General features: G+C 35.2%; 1 protein-coding gene across 1 annotated transcript in view; it reads right to left on the reverse strand.

Annotated features, from left to right (window-relative positions):
* ERP44 (endoplasmic reticulum protein 44) overlaps positions 1-17,499 on the reverse strand; it is a 65,046-nt gene that overhangs the window by 34,579 nt on the left and 12,968 nt on the right. The window contains exons 2-3 of the mRNA XM_069474480.1: positions 4,793-4,865; positions 3,043-3,082 (exon numbers count right to left, since the gene is read on the reverse strand). Coding sequence (XP_069330581.1) covers positions 3,043-3,082; positions 4,793-4,865 — 113 coding nt within the window. The remainder of the gene's footprint in view (positions 1-3,042; positions 3,083-4,792; positions 4,866-17,499) is intronic.

Here is a 17,499-nt window from a genome sequence, read left to right on the forward strand (position 1 = left end):
ATCTGAAACTGTTTAATCATTTACATGATGCTCAAAAGAAATGCTCATAGGAGCATCTAGGATTTGGAATTTTTGGATTAGGAATGCTGAACTGGTAAGTACAATGCAAATATTCCAAAATCTGAAAAAAATCTGAAACATTTCTGGTCCTAAGCATTTCAGACAAGGGATACTCAACCTATACCAAAAGGTGAAAGAGGAAGATGAAATAAAAGTTCATTCCCAATATTACTGTACCTTCATACACATGTATCCATTAATATGGAAATGTTACATTTATAAAACAAACATCATAAAAGCAATGAACCTATTAAAGGGCCTTAGGGTTATCTAAACCCAATTTCCAATCTAGTGCTTAAATTAATCCTTAACAAATCAACCAAATAAGTAAAAGTCTTTGGAGGGACACTTTGGGGGCATTTACTAATATGACCTACTAGGGGGAAAATAAGCTTTGGAGTCAGACATACCTGAGTTTAAATCCCAGTTCCACCACTTACTAGCCGTATGACCTTTCTGAGCCTCAATTTCCTCAACCTAAAATGGAAATTATAATACCTACCTGCAGGGTAGTTCTGAGCATTAAAAACAATGAACATAAAGAGTCTGGCACATAGTAGCATTATTAAACACTTATTATGGTTTATTATTCTCTGAGGCATAGCAGTATTTTGGGGCAGCTCTATTAGAGAATTTTTGGGGGTTTTTTTTTTTTTTTGGTTTTTATAGTCTTTTTTTTTTTTTTATTTCAGGAAATTATGGGAGTACAAACATTTTGGTTACATGTTATGACTGTGCCACATCCCAACCATGATTTGAGACGTGCCCTTTCACCCCGCTACCAATGCTCATCCTCTGAAGTGAGGTATCACAAGAATGGAAGAACAGGCACCACATGTACTCACCATCAAACTGGCACTGACTGATCAACACTAAGGTACTCACACAGTAATAATACTCTTCGGGGGTAGGGGGTTTGGGGGTGGGTAAACTCACAACTAATGGATACAGTAAGCATTAGAGAATTCTTTAAACTATACCACATCCATATCTTTCAGAGGGAACTCAAGAGTCTAGCCTTTGAGGCCACACAGTGTAAGTCTATGTCCTACAGCCAGTTACCCAAGTTTTTTCAGTTGAATAGAAGAGTACTAATTCATGAACAACTCAAGGTATTCTTTAGGTAATATGTTTTCCCAAATAACTGAAATTAGTCCACATTTCCAATGTAGTTTTTGCAAAAAGGTCAGTAGCACATTCTATTACTCTTTCTTACAACACACAAAAGCCCTCAGTCAAAAAAGAACTTCGTTCTAGTTTTCCCTCTGCCACAATCTAGTCAGGTAACTTTGGGAAAGTGCTTACTCCTCTGGATCTCAGTTTTCTTATTTTTAAAATGGATTGAATGATCTATCAAATTTTGTGGCTACTAAAACACATGGACAATCCTAATTTACCTTGGAAAATGCTACCTTTGTTACATATTTTATAAATGTTATTTTCTCTGTGTATCTTCAACTTTTTACGAAAGTTCTTTAAATACCCATGCCATACATACATTCATTTGGTAGATAGTTATTATGTACTTATCAGCCACATATTATGCAAAGTGCTTCAAACTAATGTTGAAAAAAATATAGCCATGGTAACCATTTTCACAAAGCAAACAATGTAGTAGGGAGCCACCAACTAGATTGTAACATACAAGTGTTATAATTGAGTAAGTACCGGGTGTTATGGGAAATACAGTAGGGCTCCCAATCTGACTTGAGAGTAGCGGTAGGCATATTCATTTAGGAAGGTGACCTAGAAAAAGTGGCATCTAAGAGTTGAAAGATGATTAGGACTTGACTAAGTAAAGAAGTAGGTGAGAAAAGAGTGATCCATCCAGGCAGGGAAAATATCATGACTGGTCCAATAGTGAAGTACAGAATTTTACAGGAATTGAAAAGAAGCTCAGTTTAACTGGAGCAGAATATGCAGTAGAGAGAGGGAAGGGATACAACTGCAGAGGGAGGAAGGAACCAGGTCACGAGGGGTCTTCTAGGCCAAAGTGAGGGACTGAAATTTTAACCCAAAGGTAATGGAAAACCATTTAAGGGTTTTAAGGAGTATAAACTAATCTAATTTGCATTGTAGGAAAGAGAACTTTGCCTTACACTGTAGAGAAAAGAATGGAGATGTATAAGACTAGAGGCACAGAAAACAAATGAGGATACTGTTGCAGGAATTCTAGATAAATTGCAGGACTGTGGCCTGAAGTAGGGTAGTGGCAGCTAGTAGGTATTAATAGTAAGCTTTAAAGGGTCAACAAGATAGTGTGTCTAGAAATAAAGAATATGCCAGTGTTTCAAACTTCTCTTCAGCTAAATCTCCCTTCTTTAAATCCCCATGCCACATTCTTTAACATCTACTATGCATTATGTCTTTGTTCTAGAGGCTAGGAGTACCAAGTAAGACATTATCTGTGCCCTCAAACTTTGCCCTAGGGCACAAAGAAGAAAAGACAGACCATTTAGTAAGAAACAGAAAGTGGTACACAGGGTACCACATAAACACGGAAGACAGGATCTGATTAAGCCAGGAAAAGGAGTAAAGGATTCCTGGAAGAGGTAGCAAATTGCATAAGTTAAAAAATGTCAACATTATTTTTCCTTCTGAACGTGCCACACCCAAATCCTGACCTACACTCAAACACTGCATTTCTTCCAAGGTTGAGACAAACAGAACTGTATTATAAGTTCCTTTTTTGGGGGTGGGGTCATATTTGAGTTTTAATGTTACCTGTTTCTATTTTAAGATATGGGACCATGAAATTAGTTATATTTCTCTCTTAAAACAGAAATCCTCATCAAATTAAACTGCTTCATTTGTGGATGAACCTTAATTAATTCTGTGTATGGAATACTGTGTCTTGCAATAGAAAAAGGCTTCCCCAACAACCCCTTTCCAGTAAAGATAAATTCACCCTTAACAAGTTAAAAAATTACAACTAAAGAATAATTAAGTGATGCAAAAAAAAGTTAAAACAAGATTACTTACCAGTCAGCATAAAAATTTACTAAAGCAACATCAGCATTGTCTGAAATTGAAAAACAAAAACCAAACAGGCTAAGTTATTTTTATGTATCTACATAATCTTGACATAATTAAAGATACAGTTTTCATCATGATCTCTTCCCATTATAAGGGCCCACTAAAATAATTCCATAACAATTAAGTTACCTCTTACTCAGAAACCCACACATAAGAGTCATCCATCCATGACTTATATAATTTGTGGGAGCCCCTATCTTTTCTCTCTATACCCTCCATCTTTACGCCTTCATCGTATCTTAAATGATTATAGAGCAAAAGGGAAATCAAACCCAGATCATGCAAGTAAGCTACTAAATGGCCTACTCTCATAAAAAGTAAAGTGCACAATCTGAGTTTTAATAATCCATTTTTTGATCTTTCGTATTCATGAATAACTGAGAATCAGTTCTTTAAGTAAAATCCTATTTCACAGAATAGACCTGTATAATTAACTAAGATATTTCTAAATCTCAGAAGTCCCATCCAGTTGGCAACATGCAATCTACAACAGCATTGCAGAAGATGCTCTTTTTCTGGTTCCTGTCCATTTAACAGTTATTTTCTGTTGCAAAAATAACAGTATCATTTGCATATCAGGATGTGAAGATATGAGAAAGATGTAGCACTGTTTCTTTTGCCTAAACCTAATTTGGAGAAACAAACTTCTCAAGTACCTATGAAAATAAAACAAAGATATTCTAGAATCTGAAAGATGACAGGAGTGAGAATGGCATGTCAGTTTCAATTCCCTTCTTCCTTTTTTACCTTCAAAGCACTTTTTTTTCATTTGCTTATACACTCTAAAGCAGTGGTTCATAAACTCTGGTTCCTGGACCAGAAGCATCACCTAGGAACTGTTTCTATCAGAAACTGGGGGTCAGGGCTAGCAGTATAGATATTAACAAGCCCTCCAGGTGATTCTGATACATGCTAAAGTTTATGGAACCATAGCTCTAAAAAGATCCTATAAGATGGGAATGGATTCATTAGCATTTAAAGTTTTAGGAGCACAAAATATATGATGCTCAATGAATGTTGTAACTCTTTTTACCTTTATTATCTTTGGTTTTGTTATGTGTAAACCAGTAGCTGAAATGGAGTGTTTTTTAAAAAAAAGAAGAAATCATTAAGAAAACTGTACATTTTCTTAAAGCTCCTAAGTTGTGATTTTCTATCAACTGCATCTGCAATCTTCCCTTTACTATTTTTAAAAGGGAGAGATGGTTTTCCCCAAGTTAATTGTATCTACAATCATACTGTCAGCAAACAAAGCATTCTGTAAATTACTTACTGAACTTAATTAGACCAATGACAATAAAAGAGATCAAAGTAGGTGACTTCATTAAAGTAAAATAAAGAAAAAAATTTCTAGGCTATGTCCTAAGGTCATTAACATTTAGTACTACACAGTGGGAACTGTCAGCCTCTAAGTAGGCTTTAGCAAAATACTTTATGTTAAAAATGGTGTTTATATAAAGGCAAAGAAATAAAAAAGATTGAAAGTATTACCATACTTATAACATAAGAAAGAAGATTTACATGTATTAAGAAATTTTACTAAAACTCAATACCAAAAGTACATTAATTCAATAAACTATGGAATTAATCAGAATGCCAGCTCTTCATATATTCTAGGTAACTAAGATTTTATTGTTTCTGTATATAAACTGTTTCTACAGAAGAAAGTACACTTTAAAAATATCAAGGTACTTACTTAAAATTTCATCTATATTCTCTGTATCAAGACTTGTTATTTCAGTTGTTACAGGAGTAAAAACCCAAGTTACCTGAAAATTTTAAAAATGTGAATTAATAAATGTTTCCACAAAGGCAAATACATAAAGCAGAAAGTGTTTAAAAAATTAATGAATAAAGTTGGTTCCACTTACTACTTACAAAATCAGCCACCAATACATTTTAATCTTTTTTACCTATTCAAACCCTCCACTAGATCAATAGGAGAAATATTATTAGTAAGTTCTCAAGCCTAGAAACTAGTCAAATAAGTCTTCCTATGCTTCCCAATATATAAAAGAAATTGTTTCTAAACAATCAGGAAAACTGAGAATGTACTCATCCTATTAAAATAATACTTTCAACAACTTTATCTCTACAGGGCCACAAGAAAAATCTGCCAGGAGATTATCAGCTTTGAAAGTATTAATATAAAATAAAATTTAAAAAAATGTAAGTTTGCTGATTCTATCCCAGCATGTTTCTAAGACAGAACAAAATAATGAAGAATTCAAGAAAGACTTTGCAAATTGTAAACCAAAAGCCCTTCTGGTATCATTTTCACTTACTAGTGATAACAATGTGCTAAGTAAGAGACTGTTAAAAAGAAAGTAAGAACTTTTTGCTTTCACTGTAATGTGTCTGAAATCCAAAGTTCAAGTTTATCAAAGAAAATCTTATCCTGCCATCTGCAAAACAAAGAAAAGATAAAATTTTAAACTAAACAGCAAATGTTTACATATTTTAAAAAGTAATATTTAGTGTATTTTAGTTTCTATCTTTAATCCATCTTTAATATACTTTGTGTTTGCTGCCTGGAGAGTTTTTTGTTCAAAACAGAGTTTGTGTATGAAATTTCATTCACCGAATCACTGTTTTTTAGTGAATGACAACTAATGTCAGACTCTGATCAAAGTCCTAAAGACTATTTCTTTGCATACCCATTTTATGGACACTTTACTACTTAACAACAGTGACAACTCAAAAATTTTATAATTCACTAACAATTCAATCTAAATGGTATAAAGAGGTACACTGATACTACTATGTAAATAAGCCCAGCTAATTTTTAAAAATACTTCTAGAGATTTATACTTTTCTTACGAAAAACCTAAGGATAACACTAAGTCTTATTTTCAAGTTACCATAATGGTGTAGCCAATAATTGACTACCATGTCTGCTAGCAACCAATAAACTATACTCTCCTAAAAGTATGCTAAGCAATTATAAGTCTCCAAATATCTGACTTATATGACTAATTTATATTCTTTTCAGTGACTCAAAAATTGACTAGAAAGATCAGACTTCCCTCACTAGTCATTACTTACTATTGATATTGTTTTGGACACGTCACTCCAAAATATGGTATACCCTGGCATTTGAGAAAAATGCAGAAGCAAAAAGGTCTCTCTGATCTTCTCCTGCCCTTCTCCCCTGAAGTGGGCCATAAAGGAATTCTCTGACCTTCCTCCAAAGTAGGTCATGAGACCTTCATGAAAGAGGTACCATCCCCAGACCCCAAGGAAAGGAATATCCCTATCCCTGAGGACACAGAGATGCCAAGAAGAATCTGAACAAACAGGCCTTGCTAACTTCCCCCAGTTTATTACCATTAAATCATACCCCCTTTTATCCAATTATACTTCTCCACAACTGTCCACACTTTACTAATTCAAGCACAAAAATAAAGGTTTTCCCCATTTCTTTGAGTCATAATTTCATATAAAATCTATCTTAAATTAATTTGTATGTTTTTCTTGTTAATCTTTTATTAAAGGGGTCTCACACATGAACCTAGAGATGGGTGAGAAAATAAATCTTTTCTCTTCTACATCTTCAACATCTCAGTAACAGATCCTTTTCTCCTAAGCATGTGACAAGCTTTAGATAACTGTGTAGAATCCAGTTATATTATTACAGCAAGATTTTACAGGTGTGTGTTGAATAAAAACTCAAGAAGATGGTAATGAAGTTGGTCATTACCAAAGTCAAATCATTAAATAACTCAACAGGGCCGGGCGCGGTGGCTCACGCCTGTAATCCTAGCACTCTGGGAGGCCGAGGTGGGAGGATCGTTTGAGCTCAGGAGTTCGAGACCAGCCTGAGCAAGAGCGAGACCCCATCTCTACTAAAAATAGAAAGAAATTATATGGACAGCTAAAAATATATATAGAAAAAATTAGCCAGGCATGGTGGCGCATGCCTGTAGTCCCAGCTACTCGGGAGGCTGAGACAGGAGGATCCCTTGAGCCCAGGAGTTTGAGGTTGCTGTGAGCTAGGCTGACGCCACGGCACTCACTCTAGCCTGGGCAACAGAGTGAGACTCTGTCTCAAAAAAAAAAAAAAAAAAAAATAACTCAACAGTATTTACAGAGTGTCTACTAGATACTGAGGGCACAAGTACTAAGGCATGGTGTGCTCTGCCTCAAACTAGTAGTGGTGGTAAAGAGGAGAGAAAAATGTGATAAATGGTAGACATCTGATATGAAAACAGTTTTCAGTGGTATAACCCAAGGGAGTCCTTTTTAAAAATGTTTTTATAGATATGTAATAATTGTACATATTTATGGGGTATATGTGATATTTTTATACAAGCATATGATGTGTTGTAATGATCAAATCTGGGTAACTGTGATATCCCTCACCTCAAACATTTATCATTTCTTTGTGTTAGGAACATTCCAAATCTATTCTTCTAGTTATTTTGAAATATTTTTAAAGAGTTAGTTATCACCTATCAAAATATATGTTTACAGGTAATATATGTTTAAAGTCTAAATTTAATTGCTTTTCACTTTGAAATATTTATAATACATGGCTTACATGTAAACACATATATGCTAAATAATGTTAAAATGAGGCAATGATCAATTTGGCTGTATTAAATAGATAACTATTACTTTCAAAACACTGTGCTAATAAATATGAAACGATAAGACTGGTATTCAGCTAACAGTTGTGTTTGTTAAGAGGGCTCAAAGCAAGTAAACTGTTTCTGACCCAATAATCTCTGCTCCCTGTAGGGTGTAAAGGAGGCAGTTTTCTATTATCATTAACATTTCTATTAATATGCAGTATGAAGGCAAAGGCAGGTAGTTTATTTGAATTGTTAGCAAGCTCCACTAGGCTGACAAATTGTTTCTTTTCATGTCAGCCCTGGGCAGAAACAAGATTCTCCCAGGAAAACATCTTTATGTGTCAAAGGCTATGGTGTGTAAGTAAAATAAAGACAAGTAGCTCCACCCAGGAAGGGAGGAAGGGAGGAAGGGAATCATTAATTTTTTTTTCAATTTAGATTTGAAGGAAACTTTAAAATTTATTTAAAAAAAAAACAAAACAAAAACTTATACAGAAAATTTTCAGAAGATCTTAATAGTCATGGAGAATATAGTCTCTAATGACAGAATAGTTAGGCAACATATATAAATACACAGACATAAACTTATGAAGTATTTTACAACTTGGTCATTCTCTTGGTCATTAGCTCATTTTCTTGCCAAAGAGCTAGAGGAGAGAGGCATCTCTAATCATCTTCCATAATTCATTAGAAAACTCCTCCAACAAGCACTTTACCAACTATCACACATTTCAGTTTGAGATGTCTAGTGATGGGATCTTACATAAAAGGTACACCAGTGAAATGGCAAATACTATACCCACATTCATTAAAATAAATAATAATAAAGTGACAGACTAGCTTTAAACAGCAGGAGCTCTTCATCAAGTAAAGAATGTTTTCTTCCATGAGTTGGTTTTCAAAAATTGAGGTATCTCTGAGAACTAAAAAGCTTTCCTTTCCTTAAACTTCCCCGTATCTTCCATAACTACCTAATTGGCTAATGATGTCAGTTTACTTAACTTCATTTCCATAGCATTTTAGAAGCCACCCAGCAGCCAGCTGCTTCTTCCAAAACATACTCCACAATTTGCCTGCTTCCCTCCCTTTGTATACGTGGTTTCCTCCACCTAGAGTGCCCTCTTCTCCACTACTGCATAAGAAGTCCTTCAAGGATTGATTCCCTCTTCATGAAGCTTTGTCTGGTTTTCCTGGTAGAAAATGACTTTTCTTTCCTAAGAGTTCAACCTGCTCCATGGGATGGGGACAGAAAGAGTGAAAAAGTAGGCTAGCAGAATGGAAGTTACTAAGAAATTAAAACTCTCTCTAGATTAGTCATCAAGTTGAAACAAGATACAGACAATGAAAAATTGATTACATAATAAAACAAGGTATTTTAGAAATGAATTTTGGAAAGCAATTTTTCCAGACAGTTCAGCAAACAGACTATCCTCATTTAAGAATAGCTTCAAGATTTGCTGTACAGCATGGTGACTATAGTTAATAATAATGTACAGTCATGTGCCATATAAGAACTTTTTGGTCAACAACAGATCACATATACAACAGTGGTCCCATAAGATTATAATGGAGCTGAAAAATTCCTATCACCTAGGAACAATGATGATTTCAGTGATGTCTCAATGACCCTGACCCTATGTAGGATGTGTGTGTTTGTGCCTTAGTTTTCAACAAAAAAGTTTAAAAAGTAAAAAACAAATTAAAAATTTTTAAAAATAGATAAAAGCTCACAGGATAAGGATATAAAGGAAATATTTTTGTACAGCTGTACAATGTGTTTATGTTTTAAGCTATGTGTTATTCCAAGAGTCAAAAAGTTAAAAATTTAAAAGTCTAAAAAGCAAAAGTTACAGTAAGCTAAGGTTAATTATTGAAGAAAAATATTTTTTATAAATTTCACATAGCCTAAGTGCATAGTGTTTATAAAGGTTACAGTAGCGTACAGTAACCTTCACATTCACTCACCACTCACTGACTGACCCAGAGCAACTTCCAGTCCTACAGGCTCCATTCATGTTAAGTGCCGCCTATCCAAGGGTACAACTTTGTATCTTATATCATATCATATGTACCTTTTCTATGTTTAAATGTACGAATACCATTGTGTCACAACTGTTTACAGTATTCAGTACAGTAACCTGTTATACAGGTTTGTAGCCTAGGAGCAATAGGCTATATCATATAGCTTAGGTGTGTAGTGGACTATACTATCTAGGTTTGTATAAGTACACCCATTCATGTTTGCACAAGGAAATAGCCCAATGTCATATTTTTCAGAACATATCCCCATCATTAAGCCATGAATGACTGTACTGCGCACTTGAAAATTACTAAGAGATTAGATATTGAGTGTTTGCACCACAAGAAAAAAGATAATTATGTGAGGTAATGGACATGGCAATCAGCTTAATTTAATAATTTCACAAAGTATAAATATACCAAAATATGTTTTACTTACTATATATGTATAATAAATATATGCAATTTTTATTTGTCAGATATACCTTAATCAAGCTGTGGGGAAAAAGTTAATCATCGGTATATTACCACAAGAAAAATAGAAAATAGAACAGCTATGTTTCATTAGTGGATAAAAGTCCAACATTGCTTGTATTGTGCTATTTAAGGTTGTTAATTCATTGTGCTATTTAAGGTTGTTAATTCAGTCATGAAAATTAATGATTTGGGACTTTCAGGATCAGAGGCCAATAAATATCAGGTAGAAGAGGTTATCGTATATTACTTCTGCCAGTAAGATTCATATTCACAGAGGGATGTGCTATGCTGTGTTTTATTACAGTATCTTAGTAAGTGAGTTTAGAAAGTATTTCTAAACAAAAATATTTCCAGTGAGTTTATTTGTTTAAAGTTTAATACCTTAAAACCTTAAAATTTAAAGTGTGGTCCCTGAACTGGCAGCATTGGCATCACCTAGAAGCTGTGAGTAATGCAGAATATTAGACCCCAACCCAGATCTACTGAGTGAAAAGCATCATTTTAATAAAATCCTCAGATGATTCCTATGCACATTAAAGTTTAAGAACACTGCTTTAGAGAAAAAAGCTTTTTACTCTAGAAGCAAGCATGTAAATTCATTTTAAACTCTATACAATGTTTTTGGTCCTCAAATATGAACATAAGCACAAATAAGACTCATTTGTGACAATTCAGCATTGACATACAAATTGCTGTGATTTTAGATAAATGTAGAATCTAATCTTAGATTCTAAGATGTAAATCTTACAATTTTACATAGATGTTAACTTTTAAAAGTATACTGCCTTCTACTAAAAAAAAACAGCTTTTGAATAGATATTTCTATTAATACAAGAAATTACTACCATAAAATAGAAGCTTCAATGGAGGATGTTTCCTTCCTGTAGCATTACTATTCTCGGTTGGCATTACATCTGCTAGGCATTCTGCTGTAATAGTTTAGCGTATTTTTGCTAAATCTTTCATTTACTTGTCTTTCTGTTGGGAGATTCTCAAAGCCCTTTACAAACTATTTCTCTCCTATAGCAAAAAATAAGTAATATACTAGGCAACAGTTCTCTTCCATTTCTCATCCAGATTGACAAATCAGCCTACCATCTGAAGTCCCAATGCCATGGGACCCAGGCTGCTTCTCCTCCCTGGGGGCCATTTCTCTGACTGCAATGTCAGTCCACTCTTACTTTCAGTTTTGCATTAAGCTGGCAGGCAAGGGAAGCATAAAGGTTTGCAGTTGGCTGCAAGGAGCTAGGAGATGTTGAAAGGTCCGTAGAGAAAAGAGGCTAAGGCTGACAGGAACTATAAGGGCCTTGAAGTCGAGTATCAATCAAGGCACATCTCACACTGTAAGTATTCCCAGAAGCATTATAACGAACTAGAAGTTCAAAGAGAGGGGAGAAAATAAGACTAACTATAGAATAATACTGGGAAGCTACTTTAACCCTTAAATTGCTCAGTAGTACAACCTCCCTATGATACCAGTACAGCCCATGTTGGCCATGTCAGAACTAGTCTGCATTTATAAAGAAACATTAGAACAATTACCAGCACCCTTCATTATATAACTTAAAATATAGTACAGACATGTTTGGGAATACAAATGCTATACTCAAAAAATAATTCAAATATAGACAATATAATCCCTAATGTCAAATTTTGCCAGTAGAAACAACCATGGACAAATAAAAAGAAACAAAATATGTTGCAATTCATATTTTTCTTGCATATTAGTTTTTTTTTTTTTTTAATTTTTGAGACAGAGTCTCACTCTGTTGCCCAGGCTAGAGTGCCATGGCATCAGTCTAGCTCACAGCAACCTCAAACTCCTGAGCTCAAGCGATCCTACTGCCTCAGCCTCCCGAGTAGCTGGGACTACAGGCACGCGCCACCATGCCCGGCTAACTTTATATATATATATTTATATATATATTTTTTTTAGTTGTCCATATAATTTCTTTCTATTTTTAGTAGAGACGGGGTCTCGCTCTTGCTCAGGCTGGTCTCAAACTCCTGAGCTCAAACGATCCCCCTGCCTCGACCTCCCAGAGTGCTAGGATTACAGGCGTGAGCCACCGCGCCCGGCCCATATTAGTTATTTGATCAAACATGGATTTCCATTAAAAATTGATGCCAGCCGGGCACGGTCACTCATGCCCGTAATCCTAGCACTCTGGGAGGCCGAGGCAGGCGGATCGCTTAAGATCAGGAGTTCGAGACCAGCCTGAGCAAGAGCGAGACCCCATCTCTACTAAAAATAGAAAGAAATTATCTGGCCAACTAAAAATATATATATATATAAAAAAAAATTAGCTGGGCATGGTGGCGCATGCCTGTAGTCCCAGCTACTCGGAAGGCTGAGGCAGTAGGATCGCTTAAGCCCAAGAGTTTGAGGTTGCTGTGAGCTAGGCTGACGCCACGGCACTCACTCTAGACCGGGCAACAGAGCGAGACACTGTCTCAACAACAACAACAAAAAAGTGATGTCATCTGTGCTTTGTTCTTCATTATAATCTAAAAATGGTATGAACTAATTTACATGGAATAGACAATGTATTAAATACTTCCCTGACCTTCAAAGAGGATGTTTTTGTTATAAAAAGCTTTTCAGAGCTGGGGGTGAATTTCTCAATGTGTGCAAAGGATTATCATCTTAAAAAAAAAAAAAAATTTGCTCTTCTAAAACTCAAATTTCTAGTAATGGCAGTACTAACAAAGTATGGGAACTAGGAGAATCTCAAGATGAGATGTTTTCTCCGTTTTTCTGTACACACCCTGAAATCTACCGGGTGGAGAGGAGAGTGAGAAAATGTGCCACTCGTTCATCATTGTCTCCCAATTAGTATCTAGCACTGGGCCTTGTATGTAAGAGTCCAGAACAAATGCTTGCAAATATATGTCAAGAGAAAATTATGACTACTCTATTTTGTGCTGCACTGTAATTCCTGCCCAGGATGCCTGATGAAAGGAAGTTCCCTTAAGAGAGTCTACATACATGTTGGTATATACATTCTTTTGTTCAGTCACTCATTCCACAAATATTTCACTGAGTCATCTATTATATGCTAGGCACTGTGGAAAAAGGGTATGAATAACATTATATAGATTTTATATTAATCTAGTAAGATCAAACTTCACTTACATATTAAAAATAAGAGAGAGAAGATTCTCTCATTCAAATATTGGGCACTGGGCCAGGCGCGGTGGCTCATGCCTGTAATTCTAGCAACCTGGGAGGCCAAGGTGGGAGGATCGCTCGAGATCAGAAGTTCGAGACCAGCCTGAGCAAGAGCAAGATCCCGTCTCTACTAAAAATAGAAAGAAATTAGCTGGACAACTAAAAATATATATAGAAAAAATCAGCTGGGCATGGTGGCACATGCCTGTAGTCCCAGCTACTCAGGAGGCTGAGGCAGGATTGTTTGAGCCCAGGAGTTTGAGGTTGCTCTGAGCTAGGCTGATGCCACAACACTCTAGCCCAGGCAACAAAGTGAGACTCTGTCTCAAAAAAAAAAAAAAGAAAAGAAAAAAAAAAGAAAAGAAAAGAAAAAAAAAAAAGAACAAATATGGGGCACTGAACAATGAAAATTATTTTGTATGTCAGTACTCCCTTTTTGCCTAAGCTTTCAAGAAGCTTTGGGTTAATTTTAATGCTGAACAAATGTATCCAAACTGTTACTGAAGAATCTTAACATCACTAAAAGTGGGACAATCACATATTATGCTTCTTGATGGGATGCAACAGGAAACAGAAAGCACCGCTTGTGAAATATTCTTAGCAACACCAAAATTAAACATGATCTCAATCTAGTCAAGGCCACAAACTAGCGTATAAGAAACACTGGATTACCCGGGCATGGTGGCACGCACCTGTAGTCCCAACTACTGGGGAGGCTGAGGCAGGAAGATTACTTGAGCCCAGGAGTTTGAGGTTGCAGTGACCTATGATGATGCCACTGCACTCTAGGCAGGACAACGGAGTGAAACTGCCTCCAAAAAAAAAAGTTTTCATATTATACCACAAAGTAAAACTTAACTCCATTCTGGAAACAAGAGACATACCTACAAAAGAAAATGATTTTGAAAGGTTGGAAATTAAAAGGTAAATTAAGTCATAGTAGCAAATACAAACAATGAAAAAGCTAAGGGGGGGGTCTCCATCTTACTTACTAAACGAGGTATTACAGCCAAAACACGTTTAACAAGACAAAAAGAAAAGGGTACTTTCAAAAGCTAAGGCACAATAGTTATAAACACCTATAAACAAAATAGCAGAGGTTATGGGAGATACAAGTAGAAAGAGAAATGAATCTGTAATAATAGATTTTAATTCACTTCTCTCAGTACAATGACAGATCAATTAAAAATACATAAATATATAGATATAAGCTAAATGACTTTTATTAATATGCTCTGATACAATCATATCCATAGATGCTGAACAGGCATTTGACAAAGTTCAACAGCATCTGTGACTTAAAATACTAATAAAGGGTTACTCAAAAGAAAAAAAAAATCTGTCTCAACCCAAAGCCATTACCATGTTTATTTGGGAAATACTAGAGGCATTATTACTAAATTTAGAACAAGACAAGGAACTCCTATCAAGACCACTATTATTTAACATTCATTTAACATTTTTGGAGGTATTAATATAAGAAAAACCAATTAGGAAAAAAGTTATAGGTATAAAAGTAGGAAAGAGGTAAAATTACCACTCTTTGCAAATGATATAATTGAATACATGGAAACCCAAGACAAATTAACATAATACTATAATTAGAATTTATAAAATATTAGGGTATAAGATTAATATACAACATTAATAGCACACACATAAAAACAATTAGAGTATATATAATGGAGGAAAGAGTCTATTTACACTGGCAAAAAAATAGGAAAACAAATACCTAGAAATAAACTTAAGAAATGTGAAAATAAAAAAACTTTCAAACAGTCCCAAAGGATATAAAAGGATATCTGAACTTGTGGAAATACATATCGTCTTCATGGATAGGAAATATCATAGAGAGGTCAAGTCTCCCTCAGTTAACTTAGACATGCAGCATAATGAATAAAATACCAAACTTTTTTTTTTTAACCACACCAGCTCATTCTAAAAAAAAAAAAAAAGGCAGAAAAAAGGAACAGAAGAGAAAGTCTAGTAATAACCCCAAATAAATGAGGAGATACTGTACACTACAAATCAGAAAGGAAAAGATAGGCAGTTCAATAAACTGGTTTGCAAAAACAGGTAGCCAACTGAAAAAAATATATACAGCACCCCCTGGGTACCCTCATATCAAAATTCATACATGCTCAAATCCCACAGTTGGCTCTGTGGAACTCACAGATACAAAAAGTCAGCCCTCTGGATCTGTAGGTATAGCATCCAGGGAATACTGTATTTTTGATACAAGTTTGGTTGTGGATATAGAACCCATGGAAACAGAGGATCCACTGTATTGAAAAACAATCCAAATATAAGTGGATTCATGCAATTCAAACCCACCTTGTTCAAGGTCATATGTACATTAGAAAGTATGCTCTAGCCAGGCATGGTGGCACACGCCTATAATCCAGCTGTGTAGGAGGCAGAGGCAAGAGGATTACTTGAATCCAGGAGTTTGAGGCTGCAGTGAACTATGATTGCACCACTGCACTCCAGCCTAGTGACAGAGCAAGACTCCAACTCATTAAAAAAAAGTATGCTCCAAATCCTGAGAATATATTTCAAATAAATCTAAAGATTTAAATGTTTCCAATGAAATGCTGCAAGTACCAGAAGAAAATATGTGAAAATTACTTTCACACCTCAGAATGGGGAAGGCCTTTCTAATCATGAATCATAATCCAAAGCCATAAAATAAAAGATTCAACACACACATGTAAGCACAGTATATAAAAGCACTGCATAACAAATAGAAAGAATGAACAAACAAAAAAAAGGGAAATCAAGAAAACATGTGAAAAAGGATAATTTCCCTAAAATATAAGAGCTCTAGCTCTTACCTAGAAATGGGTAAGAAAAAGACAACCACCCATTAGAAAAATGAAGAGAGATGATGAACAAACGTTATTCACTGCAGTATTATTTGTGACAGCAAAATATTAGAAACAACCTAAATATCAACTGGAAAGTGGATAAATTATGATGCATTAATTCAGTGGAATACTTTGCCACTATAAAAGTTAAAATGAGGACGTCATCTATGTACTGATGGAAAGATCTCCAGAATATACTGTTAAAGGAAAAAAGCAGGTATAGGACAGTAAGTATAATATGCCACTGAAAGCCAGATAGAGGGCTGATATCTGGTGCAGCAGAAAATAAGAAGCCATGGGAAGGGCTGAAAGAACAATGACTCAAAGAGTATAAGGCTTCACACTTAGGTGACTGACAGAATTGAAAGAGAGAGAAGACTATTTGAGAGAAAAGAATTTCTGTGCAGTCACAGATCTACTTCAATTTCACTAGTACATGCCTTGCCCCAGTCAATGGGAAAACAGCTGACAGAAGATGAGATGCCATATACCAGCTAGCACAGAAAGTTTGGAAATTGTGTTTGACTACCTTTTATACCCACGACTAAAACACCAAGAAAGTAACTGAGCCCAAGGCACTAACCAAAGCACTAACATACTCCCAGGTACTCCAATTTGTAGAGAGGCAATAAAGTTGTGGATATGAATTAAAATGACTAGAAGTCAAGATGCAATGGGAAGGGAGAAAAGAAAATCTAAGACAGTACATTAGCGAATATCCACATTTATCTCCTTATTGTCTTCTGTCCCCTAAAGATAAGTATTTTTCCCTTTCCCCACCCAGTGAAAAAGCAAGAGAAAGAGACAGAAAAATACATAGTGAGCAACAGACAGAGAGAAGAAACTATTGGAACATTAAAAAAAAAAAAAAACAGAGAAAACAACATATCAAGAACGAACAGAGTGGTTTGTATAAAATGCCACAAAGGTCAAGAGTGGAAGACTTACCAAAAGGTGCTAGAATTTGCAAGCAGGATACTACTGAGACCTGGGGAATACATCACAGTCATTAAAAAGAAAAAAAGTTAAATCATATTTGATAGCCTCCAGTATGGCAGACAATGGCTCCTCTATTTACAAACTTTCAACCTATAAACTTAAGTTTTCACAGATGTAGATCAAACAAAACCACACAGACTCTGCCTCTCACCACCAACAGAATAACTTAGCCATCTTTTGTATGATGCGTCACTCTGGATTGATGCACAAAGGCATTAACAAACACCATTTCAGAACCTAAACATAAAGAGAAATGCTTCTATATATTTTTTAATGATTTCCAGCAAAAAAAATA

The sequence above is a fragment of the Eulemur rufifrons genome, chromosome 7 (assembly GCF_041146395.1).
Source record: "Eulemur rufifrons isolate Redbay chromosome 7, OSU_ERuf_1, whole genome shotgun sequence".
Classification (NCBI taxonomy): domain Eukaryota; kingdom Metazoa; phylum Chordata; class Mammalia; order Primates; family Lemuridae; genus Eulemur; species Eulemur rufifrons.